General features: G+C 36.5%; 1 protein-coding gene across 2 annotated transcripts in view; it reads left to right on the forward strand.

Annotated features, from left to right (window-relative positions):
• The first annotated feature begins 1445 nt into the window (after window positions 1–1445).
• The window catches only part of LOC127439989 (nipped-B-like protein A), a 78949-nt gene continuing 61452 nt past the window's right edge, over window positions 1446–18942 (forward strand). The window contains exons 1-4 of one of the 2 annotated variants that reach the window (XM_051696323.1): window positions 1446–1536; window positions 3672–3819; window positions 13839–14004; window positions 14829–14965. In XM_051696323.1, coding sequence (XP_051552283.1) covers window positions 3756–3819; window positions 13839–14004; window positions 14829–14965 — 367 coding nt within the window. In that variant the 5' untranslated portion in view covers window positions 1446–1536; window positions 3672–3755. Of the gene's footprint in view, window positions 1537–1735; window positions 1890–3671; window positions 3820–13838; window positions 14005–14828; window positions 14966–18942 lie in introns of those variants that run through there. The other variant, XM_051696324.1, reaches the window with a different exon arrangement.

The raw sequence follows: 18942 nt of genomic DNA on the forward strand, positions 1-18942 counted from the left end.
AAACTATATATGAAGGATTTAAATATATAAATTAATGCATATATGGGCTATATAATATATACCACTATTACAAGATGTATATCAGTTTGTGTGAATGTATAAACATTTCCCTTAGATAATAGTATTATTCATATCATACTGCATGTAGTGAAAAAAAAAAAAGCCAAACAGTTTGACTTGAGTTTTGCGGCAATTTTCTGGTGGAAACAGGCTAGAAATATGTGTATGGAGGAAAAATAATCACGTTATTAGAATCTGTGTTTCCGGTCAACCTAAAATTTCACCTCACTAGTGACAAACCATCAGTTGTAGGGTGTTTTTGCTGGGAAAACAAGATGTGATATATTAAGCAGACGGGTTGACGAACATAAAGGATGTGTAGCCGAGCTTTTATATATATATATATATATATATATATATATATATATATATATATATATATATATATATATATATGTCTGACGAGAGAAAGCCTGACCTCTATGGAGTTATATATGTGCCACAATTATGCACGCACAAAATTATATTTTGAGCGTGCAAGATGAAATTTTGAGTGCATAAAAAGTTATTTTGCACGTGCAAGATGATATTTTGAGTGCAAATAAAATGTTCTGCGAGCGCAAGATGATATTTTGAGCGTACAAAAATTTTTCTGCACGCACAAGATGAAATTGAGCGCACAAAAAGTTATTTAGCATGCGCAAGATGATATTTTGAGTGCAAATAAAATGTTCAAAATATAATTTTGTGCGCGCAGAATTGTGGCACAAGTATAACTCCATAGACCTACCCCCACCTCAGATAAAGAATAGAGTTGGCTTGTTGTTAGCTATGGAGTTATACTTATGCCACAATTCTATGCACACAAAATGATATTTTGAGCGCACAAAAAATTTTCTGCGTGCACAAGATGATATTTTGAGCATGCAAAAAAGCATTTTGCATGCAGAGTGGGTAGGAGGAGAAAGCAAAATGTAAGAATTCTGAGCAAATTCACATTCAAAGAAACTTTATTCAAGCGCAAAATTGATTTGTGTTTGCTCAAAATGAATTTATCTTTGCAAGAAGAGTTCAAGTGCATGCAAAATAACCTTTTGTGCATTCAAAATATCATCTTGTGTGTGCAGAAAAAATTTTGTGCGTTCAAAATATCGTCTTGCGCATGCAGAAATGTTTTGGTGCGCTCAAATATCATCTTGCGCGTGCAGAAAATATTTTTTGCACTCAAAATATCATCTAGTGCGTGCAAAACAACTTTTTGTGTGTTCAATTTCATCGAGTGCATGCAGAAAAAATGTGTGCTCTCAAAATATCATTTTGCGAGTGCAAAATTAATTTTTGTGCGCTCAAAATATAATTTTGCGCGTGCAGAATTGTGGCACATATATAACTCCATATTAGCTGGCTCAGTTAGCCCGCGCGCATCTTTTTATAGCAGAGAGGGGGAGCCAGAGTCCAACAGCAGACCGACAACCAGCCTCTCATTCCAACAACAGTCCTCTTATTTTTTCTTCTTTGAAGTTACCCCAAGCTAAGGTAAATATGAAATCCTGTCAAAATTCCTCCTAATGCCATCCCGCATTCTCTCTCTGTGTTTCCGTACCTTATTTCGACTCATTTCCATTTGTTTTTGTCTCGACGGAACGGCTCGGCTAGCCCTTATCCTCCGGCGCGCGCCCGTGGCGGGAAGCGCGTGACCTGGCGTCGCTCTCGTGCGCAAAGTCCGAGGCTTCTGTGGAGCTCGCGGAGGCCTCGCGACACAAACACGGGTGTTTTTGTGTGTGTTTTGTGCGGGGAAACTCCAACGGAATATTTTCAAACACCCCGTGCGCGTTGAAATGACGGATAACGTTTCGTTTTGTGACGTACCGTCAGAAGAAAGAATGGAGGTGACCAAAAAGTGTTTTTATTGTTCGCAAGGGGAGATATAAGGATATGCGTAGCCTAGCTAGCGTTTAGCTTAGCAACGGCTATCGTTTGATATGACAAAATGACTGAACCATTCGCAGCCAATCTGATATAAATGAGTGATAAACATAAGTGGCTCGCATTCCTGCAAGAACAAACCCCTCATCTCAGAACATTGCTTATTAGCTAACCAGTGCAAGGAATTCATTAAGTCGGTAGCTAACGCTTTGCTAGACTAAACAGATAAGTAACGTGTGCCATATCTCTTTAACCCACGAAAAGCTTGAATGTGAGTTATAATCAATATTTATAATCGATTGGTTCATAACGTGTGCTGTGAGTGTACATGTTAGCTATGTTTGGAATGTGAGTAGCGAAACAACGGATGAATAAACGTCAGTGAAAGGCTTTGAGGATGAATGGTTCCCCTCTACACTGAGCGATGTTTTGTCAACACTGTTTTTGCTTATTTCGTGTCGCCATGTGTGCATAAATGTGACCCTTCACCTAATTATATGGCTTGTTGCATCCTTTAATAGCTTGTGTGTAGGAGCCAATGTGTGTCTGGAACAACCATATTAACTAGGTAGAAATTTGCATTCCGATTTTAAGACCTTTGAATTTGTAATTCGTTATCACCAGTTCAGGCTGCATTTTTTTGAAGTAACAAAAAGCATGTTCTTACTTGAGTGTTTCCTAAATTAAGAGTTCTTGCATGTGTTCTCGCTACTTGTTTTGATTTTAAGAGGCATTATGTGCAATTCGTTGCGAAGTTGTATTGGAACGTGCATGCAAGTGACGAGAATGTGGATTCATGGTAGTGAAATATTTGCAGTTTAAATGGCCTGTGGATCATTGGTGCAACTGAAATGCCCCCTGTTGCATTCGTAATCTGCCACGGGAGTGCCCTTCAGCGATTATCACTGGACTGTTTACCTTCCGAATACTGTATCGCATGCAAATAATTCATGAATATTTATGTCCTGGAAATAGCCCGGATGCGGAAATGTGTTCTTGGATTACTGTAAACGCTCCTTTTGAGAGTTTAGGAGAGTTGTTTTAATGGTTTTTGTTCTAAATGCATTGCTGGTGCATTATGACAATGGCATTTGCTGGATGCATACATGTATCTAATTTAAATGCAAATATACAAAACTTACCGTTTATCTTCTGAGAAGTGATTCAGTTCATATATTGTACTTTGTTTAGCCTATAAGATTTATTCTTGTTTGATTATGCAAGGCATACATATTGCACTTGCAGGTTACATGTGGCAGACTTTCAGTGCTTCTCTGCATCTGCTCTTTTGTGCTTACCATGAGCTGTCCATCTCCCAGCTGTCACTGGTCCCCAGAGGGGACAGGGTTGGGCTTGCATATCTAATAGAGGGGTGTTTCTATGGTCAGTCCTCTGTCAGCTTGAGTGGGTGTGTCTGTCAGACTGTCAGTACCAGTGTAGATGTTATTTGTCTCACATAATCCTCCTTTACGTGGCAGTTTGTGTACACACAAATCAATACACCTGTTAGAGGCAATACATCTAAGTGGACTGATTCTCCCCAGTGGCTTTTATGCAAGGGAGGAGAGTATATGTTTTGTAATGAGTGTATAATATATGTTGACCTATTCAAGAAAATCATGTATTCAAGCAATGAACAGAATCTGCTGAGCCTTTGTGTCTTCTTTTTTTTTTTTTTTTGGATTTAATAGATCATGCCATGTCACACAATCTCATGCAAACATTCTCTCTTTCTCTCTCTCTAGGATTGAGTGAGATGTGAGGGATGATAAGTGTATAAATATCTCTGGAACTCAGTGTGTGTAAGACTTCTGTTCCCAGCCATCAGTATGAATGGGGACATGCCACATGTGCCCATCACGACCCTTGCTGGGATCGCTGGCCTCACTGATTGTAAGTATTCTCATCAAACACTACTTTCACTTCATTGGCCAAAAAAGCACAACAGTAATTTTCTACATAGGGATTTCCAAAAATAATAAAATATGGGAGTTCTGAGCCATGAACCGAACCAGCTCTGTGATTAATCAAAACATAACATTTTATTTGAAGGGGGGGCAAAGGTGCTAGACTGTGTACTTAAATTCTTTAGAATGTATAGACTGGGGCTGCGTGATAGAATTAATAATTGTCGATTAATTCCCTTGATATTGTTTTCGTGATTATAAATGTTGATTAATAGAAGTTATGTTTAATACTTATTTGTTCAACCTCATGCCATATTCTTTATCTAGGCTACACATCCAAAACAAGCTGAGAACTGAGTTTCGTTACTGCTGTTTTATACATCAGAACATCAACTTCACATTGGCCCACTTAGTAGCATGACAAAACTAAACAATTTACATTTTTGTGTGCCACTGCAAACAGAGGTTAAACTTAAAGCAAGAATCTGGGCATCAGTCTGTATGAAACTTGCACATTAGGATTGGTTGTCATTACTGATAGGACTGTAGACTAAGTTAAGCGTCTTTGATTGGCCATTGCTGTTGCATTGCTCAACAGATATGTCTATGATTGGTTAGAATACTCAACCGCTGCAAATACGTTGAACATATAAACCTTTTGACGCAACAGTGGTGGACTTAAATGGATGCAGTGATTATCAGTGTTCATGATTAGTTAATGTGGCAGCCAAAAACATAAAAATTATGTATATGACAAAATGTTAGAAATATTATACAACTTTTTAAGTAGTTCAATTAGAGATGCTCTGATCAGGGCTTTTACAGCCAACACCGATCACAGATCTTCTTGTCACCTGATCGGCCTATCATTTCACCTTTTATCAAGATCTCTGTCATAACTGGCTATATATAAGTTTTCTGCACACTGTCACTTTTAATTAAATTATCATCTTCCCATTAATATCACTTGCCTTGTTTTTGCTGAAGAAAAAGCTTTTTTTTAATAAGCTATGGCAAAATATTCTCTATATTAAGATAGATTGCCCTATAAAAAAATGAAGCTTAGTGTCAAACTGAAGACAAACTGATAACCCATAGGTGAAATTAAACAATGTGACTATTGGTTATTGATTCATTGTCATTATTTCATATTATTATTCCCTATTTTATTTCTATTTTATTTTTGCATTATATTTAAATACACTATATTATGGTATCTTATTATTGTCTAAAGAATTATTATATTTATAGATTTCTTCCCTGCCTTTTCATTTAGTTGGATGATTGTATTAATAGTTCATTTTTCACTTGTTGCTGCTTGAACTTTAATGGGGGAACGCGCGCTCTCTCTCATGAGGGCAAGAAATGAAAGGAAAGTGGAGAAAGAGCGCATGTTTCTGGACTCTACAGGTGCTACTATTGTCAATGCCGTTTAATCGGGAAATATTTAATAGTGATGTCTAAATTACACCATATCTTGTAACTAGCTTTACTGAGATGCCTATGCCCCGTCGGAGACTGAGAAGCTGCCACCATGAACGATAATAAGGACTGTTTCACAGCTCGCGCTGTTTTCCCTTTGCCTTGTTGTGTGTGAAACGCCACATTAACAGTACAGTACTCAAATTTTTCATATTCGCCAAACCTCTCCCACTGCATCATTCTTAACTGCTGAATCAAGTTTGTTGTCTTACAACACTGTTAGTATTCCCAGACTCTGTGATGTCATGGCAGTGCTGCTGAAGGCTTAAAGGAGCCGCACGTCTTTTGGGACATGTGCGATCGGTTTATGCCATCGGCCAATCCACCGATTGAGTCATATGATGTGAATATCGGCCAATACCGATCGGCGGCTGATCAAATGGAGCATCACTATTCACAATGCTTCATGGGAGTGCGAAGTTGCTAGCAAGTTTTCCCATTTCCACAATAATAGAGACTTCTCTAAATGGTGAATCTCTCTTTGTGATTATGGGTAGTAAAATACTTCATTGTGAATTTGGCTATTAAAACTTCAAAAAGTAGAAACCGCAGTGCCTTACCATCACTGAAGTTTGTAGGTCTGTTTTGGAGAGTTTTATATTTATATTGTATTATATACAATTTCCAAGGATAAAGTGATTTTTTTTTTTAAAATAATATTTATTTATTGATTTTTTTACTTGTGGAACTCTGCTGTTGCACTCTAAAGCCAATTTTATTTGTGAGGAAAATTGTTCTATTTAAGATTATCCAAGAGCTTTGTGCACGAGAAGTATATTTATGGATTGTTTTCTGTAAAAAAGCAAAAGTTCTGTTGCCAGAAAGTGAAGTATCTGAAGGGTTCTTTCATAGGAGTTTGTGTGTATGTCTAATCTCAGTAATCAAGTTATTGAGAGATACATGTTTTAACTCTCTTGAATTGAGCCGCAGCAGTTGCGGACATTGTTGCGCTTGCCGCACAGATCGCAAAAGCTTTTGGCTTGCCATGTACCGTGTAGGGCTGGGCAATATATCAAATATTAACAATATAATCTAGATAATTTCACTGACGATATAAAATTGACCAATATCGTGAATATCACGATGATTTTAATGTGCTTTCATTGGCCATTAATTTTCATAAAGAGCGCATCAGTAGACTAATTTCACGATCCTTCAGAGCTGCACAATTAAAATAACATCAAAATGGCAAGTTGGTCATATGTGATTATTAATCCACAAAAGGCTGTGATTTAAAGACAGATAAACATGGTCTGTGTGTGATGCGCTGATCTGTGTGCACACATGGCGGCGCTCTCAGATCAGTTCATGTGCATTGTGAAATCAAAGTAATGCAGGTTTAAGCATTTGCACAATTCCAAACATTAGTAACAGTTACAAGTTATTATACAAATCTACAAATGTGGCACAGAATAACAGAAAAGGAGATTACAGCATTTCAGGAAATGCAGAACATTGTAAACTGTCAAATACACATTGCCTTTTCTGTGTCAAAATAAAAGCTCCTTGTGAAGTTGAGGTAAATACGACAGCACTTTTGGTGTAAAAATAAAAGCCCCAGGTGAAGATGAAGTAAACAGGAAAGAAATATATTACTTTTGTATAACGCAAATCTAATAATCAGAATAATAATGATAATTCAGCATTCTATTATAATAATCAACCTGACGTGTCCCACAGTAATAATTTAGTATTATGCAATGTTCAACTGGGGTTTCAAAAATAAGTCAGTGAAGTAGCTTTGAACAGTAAAAACATTTGAAGGTAAATAATGCTTTTTATTAAGCTAATATGTATCATTGCGTATATAAATATAAAGTGCATATCAATAGCCTAGTTTCCATCCACTTTTCGCGCTATTTTCTTGTCGACAAAGTGAAAATGCGTAAAAACATTTTTGCAAAATTTGCCGTCGTCTTCCTCTTTCCATTCAAATGGCCTTTTATCGATATAAATGGTGTGTGTGATGACGTCATGCCTAAAAAACACTTTGTCGCTGAAGTTTTGGTTTAGCACAAAAGAAATCTGCCCTGAAGGTGTTTCCATTCAGAAATGTGTGTTTATCGCCAATTCGCTTCCCAGATGTCCCTAATGTTTTTTTCCTCTGAAGCTTTGGTAAAATGGGGAAAGTATTGAGACGATTCATTGAAATTAGCCAGCTTACTGTCATTTTAATTTCACAAATAAATATAATCAGAAGATGAAGAATTGCAATCAAAAGGGAACAGTTGCCCTTCTGATAGCACTGTAATATTGGTCCTGATGTTGCGCCTGTCACAGGTTGCCACCGGTTCTGACCAGAAAGCGAATCGTCATGGCCCTGTTAAAGCTGGCAACCTGCCCCAAGTAGTGGGGGAAACTTTCAGTCTTAGTATAAGGACCATCCATCGATGTGTATATGCTGTGTGCACAGCTATTAAAGAAAAACTGATGCTGTGTAATTTCAGGGTTTACATATGATGCATTCCTGATATTCAATAGGCTATTTTGAACAATAATCTAATCTAAAGCCTCGGCATCACAACTGCATTATGTCCCGCATATTTCTCCAGCAACTTTTAACGATCAACTGAACTTGATTGTCATCTAAAATTAATTTTAGCGTGTAATGCAATTTAAGTTTTCTGAAGAAGCTCAGCAAATGCGATCCGAGGTAAAGAAGGTTAGATTTAAAATATTTAAAATGTTCAAAAGCTCGTTTTCTGAAAGTGAACTCCGCATTGGACAAATAGTTCTGAAGTGTAGAAAATGTCATTCAGCCGACTTTATTAATCTGCAGAACATGGTAAGGCTAATTTAAGTTTGTGTAAAGAAAAGGCATATATTGGTCTAAAAATAAAAAAAAATTTAATTTGCTAATTTTTATTTAAGTTAATTCATTTTTCATTTGGTAATGTATTTAATATAGGGAAGTTTGCCAGCATTTTTTCAAAAGTAATAAAATTGGGCTATATGTTAGTCTTCCAAAAAAGCACACTGAAGCTTTTCTTCTAGTATTGTGTATTTATTTTTCATTTAAAACATCTTTGTGCACAGAAATTACGTTTTTTGTATTGTGGGCTAATTCCGTGATTGCCATCTATAATTTTGATTGGTGTGAAAAAGCAACTTTAATAAACGGATGGCTACCGCGATTAAATTAATCACAAACAGTGGCCATTCATTTGTTCTCCGTGCACTTGTCGATGTGCATGATACAAGATATTTGTGTTGGCACTCCTGGAAGTGTCATGTTTGCAGCATCAGATCTATATGCCGTTCAGATCAATCCATAATCACGTAAAATAAAGTGGCTTTCAAGGATCGTATACCTTGCCGTCATGATTAACACAGGCAACGGTTAGGGTAAATTCTGTTAGCGTTAATGCCAATTTTCTCGACAAAAAGTGTTTCCAAACCAGTTTTTCGCGACATTTGATGTATCGACATAGTTTATGCGCTAGAGTTAAATGGAAAAATATTGTGTCGACACTTGTAAAATTTTAGCGATAAATTGCCTTTCCATCAGCTTAATTTTGATGCGCTAAAACTTTCGCAAAAAATCCTTGGATGGAAACGTAGTTAATGAAAATGATTGAATTTCATTCTCCTTTGTGTTTATTTAATTAAACTAATTATTCGATTTTTATTTAATGTCTTTAAAAAAAATTATCTACTTGGCTACAATGGCTGTTTGGATGAAATGATGATTCTTCTGATAAAAAAACAAAAACGAACACAATATTAAGAGCAAATACATAATTATCGAGATATATATCTAATATCGTCAATAGTCTGAAAAATATCAAGATATAATTTAAGACATATTGCCCAGATCTAGTACTGTGTAAAATGCCCTTAAGCCTCTGGACATTTAGTTCGTCCATGACTAAACACTGTTAATAATTTCACATGGGAAGACTAGCCATTACTCCCTCAGGTAAGCGTGTTATGTATTGTGCCTGCGGAGTGCTAGATGCACATCTGTGTGGCTTTAACGACAGACTCACATTGAGCTTTAACTGATGGCGTACAGAACTGTGGCTCTTTTTAGTAAATAAAGTTCTCTGGATTCCCACATTGAGTTTTACCTGTGAAAATGGCCATAAACTTGGCCATATTTATTGGAAGTGAGGCATTGCGGACTATTACAAAATCATCATGAAATCTAATTGACATGAGAAGAGAGATCGCATTTACATTCATATGGTAATTAATTTACTCAGAACGGAACCCAAATCACGATCTGCAGAAAATAACCTTTGTCTGGATTCGGTCAGATTTATTGAACGGAAAGTGTTTGTGCATGTGTAACTTTAATCAAGTCCAACGGACGTCTTTTTCATGACATTTTGTCATAAAAGCATATTGCACATGATTGTGTAGATAAATAGGTTTATAGTGCATTCCAATGTGTTGTTTTGCTGAGTTCAGCATGTCCTCTAATGGAGAGCCCAACCTCTCTCACTCATCTGGATGCAAAACACATCGAATCGCATGCAGTGAACTTACTGTGCAGTGAGGGGACAGGATAGTCTAGTGGTCTGGGTGTTGGACTCCCATCCGAAAGGTCGTGGGTTCAAACCCCAGGTTTGGCCTACCTGTAAGAATCCTTGAGCAAGATGCCTAACCCCCTATCTGCTCCTTGTAATTGTACACATTGTAAGTTGCTTTGGATAAAAGCGTCTGCTAAATGCCATAATTGTAATTGTAATGTCCAGCCGGTCTGTAATAACTAGATTAATTTTTTTTTTTTAAAGAGGCCCTATTCTGCTTTTTGGGATTTTACCTTTCCTTTAGCATGTAATATAGCTGTTTGTGCATGTTAAAAGGTCTGCAAAGTTACAAAGCACAAAGTCCACGCAAAAGGATTTGGGAGGTATTCTCTCCCACAGACCACAATGAAACGGCTGGATTGTAGTCCAGCCATTTCTTCTGTAAAGTTTCTCCGTCACTATGTAATGCATTTGCATAATACCCGCCTAAGGGCTACTTTGGGCCACTCTCAAACAAAGGTAGTTATAGAGGTGAGTTGATTATTAGTGTTTGTGTTGTCGCCATGTCAAGAAGACGCTGTTTTCTTCACTGCAAAAGCAAAACCTCTTTGTTTGGACTTCCAAAGGCAGATGAATTGAAGAATCAGTGGTTAAAATGTAAAAGTACAACCACAACTAATGCCGGATTTTCAAGACGGTTACTCCTGAAAGACGGTGTAGTTCCCACTTTGTTGGGACAATCTTGCGCTTCAGGATCACAACTTGTAAGTATGTTTGATTATTTTTGGATTTATCTGCTACCGAGAGTTCAGTGCTAACCTGCTAGCTAATGATATTGTGTTGAAATAGTTTTGCTAATCAGCTGTGGGCCCACTTTTACCTACAGTTGTGTAGAATTATGCAGATTGTTTGTCGTTCTTACTATCATGAATAGTGATCAAGTGTAGAGATGGATTTATTTTTTACAAACTATAATTTTATGTCTGCAATCCACGGTAGTGCTCGGCTAACTTGCTATGTAATGTTAATGTTTTGGTAATGGTTTACTATTCAGCTGTGGGCTGGCTTTTACCAAAAACTGTGTAACAAAATGGTCAATCTCAAGAGTCTTATATAATTACAAGCTGTAATGTTACGGCCACTATCCATGGTAGTCCACAGCTAACTTGCTCACTAACCGGGAGTAAGCCTCTGTTCTCCGTTCATAGCTCTGGCGAAAAAAGTTTGACTACAGCCATTCAAGTAAAAGATGACTAACTTAGATGCACTACGTGTCTTTTACTTGAAGCTTTGTTAGGTTCACAATAATCAACAGTGTACTTGTAAGAAAGCTATAAAAGTAAAACTCACCACTGTGAAACGTCCTGCTCAAGTCATGCTTGCGAAGGTGGTTCGGGTCGATCAGATTGTTCTTCCAAACTTTCATTATTGGACTCAAACTGGTATGGCAAAAACTGACGCCACTGTTACCATATTTACAGTAGTGTTTACAGCTGCTCAGGAAGCCTGAAACATGGTTATGGTAAGCGGTGTTACATTTCCGACACGCTCTACGTGGTTGACCAGTCACAACAGACTAGGCCAGCTGACCAATCAGAGCAGACTGGGCTTTTCGGAAAGGGGGGCTTTAAAGAGACAGGACCTAAATCGGAGCATTTGAGCCAGAGGATGAAATAGGTTTAACAGAAATGTACAGTATGAGAAATGTTTTTTTTGAACATTAAAGCATGTAAAACTATTCTAGTAGACCCCCAAAATAAAATAATGAACCTGTAAATTAGCATAATATGGGCTCTTTAAGAGCTGTTGCATTGCAGAAGTTAATTCATGTTTTTTTTTAGGTCCTGCATTGTTTTTCAAATCTAAAGTGACGCGCCCTCACACAGCTGACACCTTTTGTCGTTATGTGTTCAGACCCTCATCCGTGTACCCCGTCACTTATTTTCGATTTTTCAATTTTGCGATCGAGGAATTTATAATCAAGGATTTTTTCAATACGAGTAATCAAATCGATTAATCGCGACAGGCCCAGTCATATAATTTTTGTATTCAATTTTACTTCATTTATGTACGTTTATATTGATTTTGTCTAGTTGTAATGTTTGTGATGTTGAGCAAAGGGGGATGTTCAAGTTTCATTAATTTCTACCGGTACCATGGAGAGTTAATCTTTTTTTATTTGGGTTAGTGTCATGATATCAAAATTTCAGAAGTCTGACTGCACCAATACCAGTAAAATTTAACCATTCTTGATACCAATCTCAATAACACAAAAAAACGTATGCTATTGAACACGCTTTAGCAATTTTAACAAAGTTAAATGTGTCAATGTTAATAATACATTAAAGCAATTGCATGTTTCCTTGAAGAGTTTCTCAATTACGTGAGCATTGCTTCATGTTTTCATGTTTATTTTTTTTTAAGTAGGACCCTATGAAACCAGTTTTTGTTTTCTAAATTTTGCCTTTCCCATTCTGTGTTTTCTGTTCTTTATAGTTTCATCAATTTCATCATCAAAATAGTGTCTAATCATAAGAATGAATAAAACTTTAATCAAATAAAATAGTAACAATTACTTTTAAACATACCATTGCATTTTTTAAGTGCTTCAGTAAAGATCATCACAGCATAATCCAAAACACAAAATTGGTCTTATTTGTTAAATAAAGTGCTGCATAAAAGAGCATCACACTGTATATTAAAACACTGATAACTTCTTTTCAGTACAACCGCATTCTTGATATTTCTTAAATATAATAATATTAGTTGTTATTATTATTATTATTACAGAAAATACTACATTGTGCTAAGTATACAGTATTGAAATATTTCTGTTCCGATTTCTTTAGTTTTCCCGTTGAGATTTTATTTTGAATCAGACTTTTATTTTGATGTGAAGGCTTTTCCATTTTGTTTTTTTGATGGTAGTTTCACACCTTCGGTTTAGACATTGGTTATATGGCCCAGTTTGATTATTAAAGTGCAAAATGCTGCAATTTAACTACATAAATATATAGTCTGCAGGCACTACACGCTTTACAGTAAATGTGCGCTCTCTTCTGTCATCTACTACAACAAGCACAGCGTGTGATTCCCATAAAATGTGATGATTTTTCATCAGTCTGTGTTTTCAGCTTATAAGCGGCTTCACACATTCACGTGTGCGCTAAAGCACGCAGCACATGCAGACTGTATTTATTATTTTAAATCGCCAGTTTAATAATCACACTAGGGCATATATCACTATTTTAATTTGATTGATTGTCCATTCCAGTGTAAAAGGAGTAACGGCACGCCCTCATAAGCTTGTGGGCATGTGAAAGAAGTCGTCTGTTAATCAGACAGTGTGCAGGTACTGAATTGAGTCGGTGCTCTGGGTTACCGGTACTGCAGAAACACTGGTATCATTACATCATTTTATTTTAGGATCGACTTGGTTCCAAAGTACCGGCACGTTTGACATCAAGTTTGTATTATCTTCAAGTCCACTGGCTACTGGTTGATGCACGTATCAAATTCAAGGCTCTGATGCTGGCATACAGAACAGTTACTGGGTCTGCTCCAGCATACCTAAAATCATTTATGCAGAGCTATGCGCCCACTAGAAGTCTGCGGTCGGCTAAGGAACGTCGCCTTGTTGTACCAACACAAAGAGGCAACAAAACACTTTCCCGGACTTTCAGCTTCATCATACCACGTTGGTGGAACGACCTTCCCAACTCCATCCGTGAAGCTGACTCACTCTCTGTCTTCAAAAAACGACTAAAAACATATCTTTTCCATGAGCACTTAACCAGTCATTAAAAAAAAAAAATAAATTCTGTTGCACTTTATTCTGTTTTGAATACTATTATGATGCTAGTGATACTTTGTAATACAGCACTTTTCATACCACTGTCTCCTAAGATGATTGGCTTATGTTTTCCTCTCTTGTAAGTCGCTTTGGATAAAAGCATCTGCCAAATGAATAAATGTAAATGTAAGATATTTGTTTGTGTTCTCTAATTATAAAGACAGTTTTGCGTCATCACATTCTGTTTGTGTGCAGTGTTGAACCAGCTGCCTCTGCCATCCCCCTTACCTGGCACTACCACTAAGAGCCTGCTGTACAGCGGACATGTAGCTGAGGAAGTGGGCCGTCTGATGGGCTGCAGGGATGAAACTTTGGTCTCTCAGATCGCCAGTGGCCTCAGCCAGGTCTCCTCGGAGCGCATGTGAGTGTCTTGACGTGTGCCCTTTACATATGCTGCACCTCTGCATGCCCATTCACATCTGTACCTGCCTGTCACTACTCTGTACTCTGACTCATTTGCTTATAGACAGAGGTCAGGGCCCCTGTTGTGATCTTAACCTTGTCTTCATTATCATCTGAAAATGCATGGTCTTTTTTGTTAAACTGTCTTACTGTTAAAAGAATAGTTAACCCAATAATGTATATTTTGGCTTCATTTACTCACCCTCATGTTGTACCAAACCCGTATTACACAACAGAAGACATTGGGCAGAATGTTAGCCTCAGTCATCATTCACTTTCATTGTATGGAAAAATTATACAATGAAAGTGAATGGTGACTGAGGCTGTCCATAACATTCTCCCTAACATGTCTTTTATGTGTTCTGTTGGTTTTAGAGGGAACTATCCCTTTATTTAGTCCGTATTTACTGACTGTAAGGGTCTGTTCCAAAACCTAGTGAGCTTCCTAGTGAACTTCTAAGGCAGTATTCTAACAGAGATGGGACCTCATAAGTGACGGATCTGTAACACTCTACATAGGCATCTCAAAGCAATTCCGTATGCCACAGAAATATTGACTCACAGTTGCTTCTAATAGAGTCAGTGTTTGCATGTTGCTAAGCTAACAAATGTCAAGCAGCCTGTCAGGCACAAAGGGGGCCACCTTTCTAGAATCTGTGTGATCCACTTATAAGCATTAAACTATTGGGTAATATAGTTCATTTTTAATTAGACCTAGCAATTTTTTCAAGAAAAGCACTTTCAGTGGTGCATGATTGTCAACCTTTGTTATCTTTTCTAAAGAGAGCTAAAGGACAATCTGGGCAGTGATGAGTTGGAGGGAGATGTACCTGTGCTACTGCAGCTTTTGCTGTCCAGGAACCCTAACATCTTCAGGAATAAGTCCACACCCAGCACACCCCAATATCCAGCCCAGGCGGGTAAGAACCATTACCATCACAGCAGCACACTGTAGATGTATTTGGTCTGTTCAGTGAAATTATCATTTTAAAGGCTGTCAAGTCATGTTTGTTTATAAAGCACATTTTAAAAGATTACAGGTTGGAATATTAAAAGTTAAATATTGCAAGTAGCCCAAAGTGCTGTACTGTGGCAAAATGCAGAAGCAAATTAAGAACAAATAATATAGACTATTAATGGGAATAAAAAGAACAGTATAGGAATTAATTAGAATAGGGTGAGCTGATTGCACTTACAATAATAAAAATACGTAAAACATTCATTAGCCATTTTTAGTTTTACATTGCTCAAGTGGTTGCAGCCTATTGATGTATTTATGCGCAAGGAGAATATCTTCATTCTTATAATAATTGTACACTTTTAAAGCTAAATTTAAATAGTGTATTTCTTGAATTCCAAAATATTTATTAGATTATGGCCACATTGAAAACGGTTTCATCCAAGTTTGTAACGTTCCTTTTTAATTATCCTTCCATTCACTTTTAAATTAATAAGTGTCCTTATCAAACTTGAAATGAGAAAGCACTGTATGACTTTGAAAATAAATTCATCAGACACATTCCTTGAACTTGTGAAGAAGACTGGATTTTATCTTAACTTCCAGAACTTTTCAAGTCATCGCTGCATGACATTGTCCGGTGTGGATGGCATTTGTGAGAGATAAGCATTTTTATTTTCATTTTGCTGCTTGTGGAAAGACTTATTAGGGATGGGAATTATTGAGTAATTTTGTAGTTGAGTACTCAAACCCACAAAAAAATGAGTAATCGATAACCTGTAAATGAAAATGTAAGTTAAAAACTACAGGTATGACATACTTGACATTTATTATTCCTTTTATTCGCAAATGTTACCAAGAAAAGTTTTTAAATAAGCTAACTTTAAAAAATAAAAAATAAATATGCATTAATTTAACAGATTACATTTCATTACAATTCTCAATGCATCGTTGTAACTGTGAGATTTGGTGAGACATTTAAAGGGAAAATACAGTACAATTCAGCATTGCCTATGGTAGGGAAATATGCAAAAGTAGATTCAAGTAGAATTCTTTTTGTTTCTTTTTTTGTCGATTAGTTGGTGCTGACTGAGTACTTGAATAATCGATTACTTGTGCACATCCCTTGTGCTTATTAGGCTACTTATTATTGAAGTTTGCTGTTATGCTGATAAAACAAAACAAATCATGCATAAATACTTGCGCTAGTCTTGAGTCGCTTAAATATTTATCAGTATTACTGGTGTAATAACAATATTGAACAATTTATTAGTCTGTAGTGTTCTGTATGTAGTGTAAACATTGTAGAGTAGCCTATGTAGTAGGGTTGGGGGAAAAAAACTATTCTGTTACAAATCGTGATTTTCTTGAACCAAACGATTTTAAAATCATCTCCCTAATGAAAAATCTATTTTTATTTAATAATAAAAAAAATACTTGTTTATCTTAAAGCTACAAAGATTAATAGATGTATAGAAAGCTATATTTGTGCAGAGTTCCACATTAACACTGTTTTCTCTCTGAGAAGTTTTGTCTCTTTTTAATTCTTTATTTAGTCCTTTAATGCATCTCTGCTACAGCCATCAAAGTGCCGTTTGTTCACTGTCAGACATCATAATTCTATGTTGTGATCAATGTTCCTGTTATTATGCATAATCCAAAAGTTTATTTGAGAGATATTGTGGAGAGTAAATAAATAAATAGTTTAGCTGTAAAAAGGCTTATCAGACCGTTGGATGCCGTAAACTACATGTTGCGCCCCCACAATAATTATAATCTAACAGCCAGGGTATTCATATGCAGTGGTGGGTAATTTTGCATATTTACCCGCCAATGTCAACAAGAAATGCCGCTAGACACAAAAACGCATGGTTGAGGAAACACACCTGATTATATTTTGAAGAACAGATGAAAGAATTGCCGGTGATGCGCATGTCTAATTAGCTTTTTTGTTCAGAAGTTCATTTGCGCTTTGGTGCTAATGTGTGCAGTGCAACCGTGTCTCACGACACGTGCAAATGGGGAGTTTTTTTTTTTTTTCTGTCAGTCATCTGGGAGCGGGTTGTAAGAATAGTGTTGTCTATGAGAACGCTGTAAAGGATCTCAGACTATCTCAGGATGCATATACAAATAACATGCAATGACATTGGGACTACAGGTGAATTGTCATGTGTGTCATAATTCAGTATAGCTCCAGAAATGGTTCTTGAAGTTTTTCTCTTTAGCCACCATTTATATGTTGCAAAATTATCATTTTAATAAAAGTAATAGCCTATGGTAATATGTTGTATTTTATATTCTAATATAACAAAATTAAAGTTAAAAATGATATATTGTATATTTTTGAGTACAAATGGACATAATGCAGTCTTATACATGGGTACCTTTGCACTAACTAATTGCCTAGCTCAGACTAGGGTTGTCACGATACTATAATCATATCTTACGACACTATACCAAATAAAGCGTCACGATACCACACGATCGTGTGTTAATTCTTAACACAGTTTGACATTGATTCTTAGAAACTAGCCATTCCACTTATTGCTCCAGAAGTGGTGAAAATAACTGATGGATGAACTGGGAGAAGGCTCTAATGGACTAACTTGTTACCTAATGCATTCTTAGTTTGATTAGTTTGGGGGGAAAAAAACAAAAAACTTAAATGGCAATGGCTTTGAACTTTTATTCCATGAATCTGTGATTATTTGAATGTTGGTAACATAAAAATAAAGATATTGTAACATTAAAAAGACTATTATGAGCAGCTGTTTCATTATTATAACCACTTCAGCCCCTCTCTCCTGGTAAAGAGCAGCGCGAATGCAGATTACACACACACCGGTTTGATCGCACAGCTCAGAGATGTGATCCAACCGTGACCAAACTGACCTTGGCTGCATTTCCCAAAATAATTTGTAATTGGAAAAAGTAAACGAGTGCAACGTTCGATTTTTCAGAGAAACTGTAAATCTGTAAATGTTAAGATAAAGCATTTAGGTTAAATGAAGTGGCACTAACCGGTGTGTATTCTGCAGAAGCAGTGGGATGTGTCTGAAGGTGTTTAATAAGGTTGCTGGCGTTCCACCTTTGGCTTGAAATCTTTGTAGGCATTTACGGCAGATGGGTTTTCCCGGTCTCATCAGGCAAACCCCAAACTAATTCCAAATCTCGTTACATGAATTTTGTTTTTAAAAAGCTTCTCACTCTTCAAAGTTTTATTTAAATCCATATTATCCATTAGGAGACATGACCGCCAAATTAAGATGCAGAGATTCAGATGTGTGTGTGTTTGAAGCATGGGAAAACCACTCAATGAAAAATAAACAACACCATATAAGGGGTGAATTCTAAACAGCATTTTGGTCACTTAAAGGGCAGTACATGAAGAGGACACCACTTGAAAAGACACTTTTTTTTTTTTTTATGTTGTTTCAGACATAGGTCTGATTCAAATCAAGGTTTTAGCGAAAATAATATTTACAATAGTACATACAACATAATTTACGGTACTACCGTATTAACGTTACTACCATTTAAAAAAAAAAAAATACTGTGGCACCACCAGTATTTTGAAGCTTTAGTATCATGATGCTACCGTAGCACCGGTATACTGTGCAACCCTAGCTCAGACAATGCACTGACTGGTCGATTTGTTATTTTTAAATTGGTAGTTTTGTACATCCCTACCTTTTACCTGCAAATTATATATTACAGAGTGAGAACAATTGTCATATCAGACACAACTATTCTTCAATAGACATTTATTTTTGAGAATGCTTTTGTTATGAAGTTTTACTATGAGCAATACTTACAGAATCGTAAATAGCTTTACCCTGCGGTTTGATCTCTTTCTCCCTATGTATGACCTCTTTAATGACTGCATCTTAATATCTTGTGTTCTAAGAAATCACTGTTGACTGTCTTAAAATGGCTTTA

Source organism: Myxocyprinus asiaticus, chromosome 4 (genome assembly GCF_019703515.2).
Source record: "Myxocyprinus asiaticus isolate MX2 ecotype Aquarium Trade chromosome 4, UBuf_Myxa_2, whole genome shotgun sequence".
Lineage (NCBI taxonomy): Eukaryota > Metazoa > Chordata > Actinopteri > Cypriniformes > Catostomidae > Myxocyprinus > Myxocyprinus asiaticus.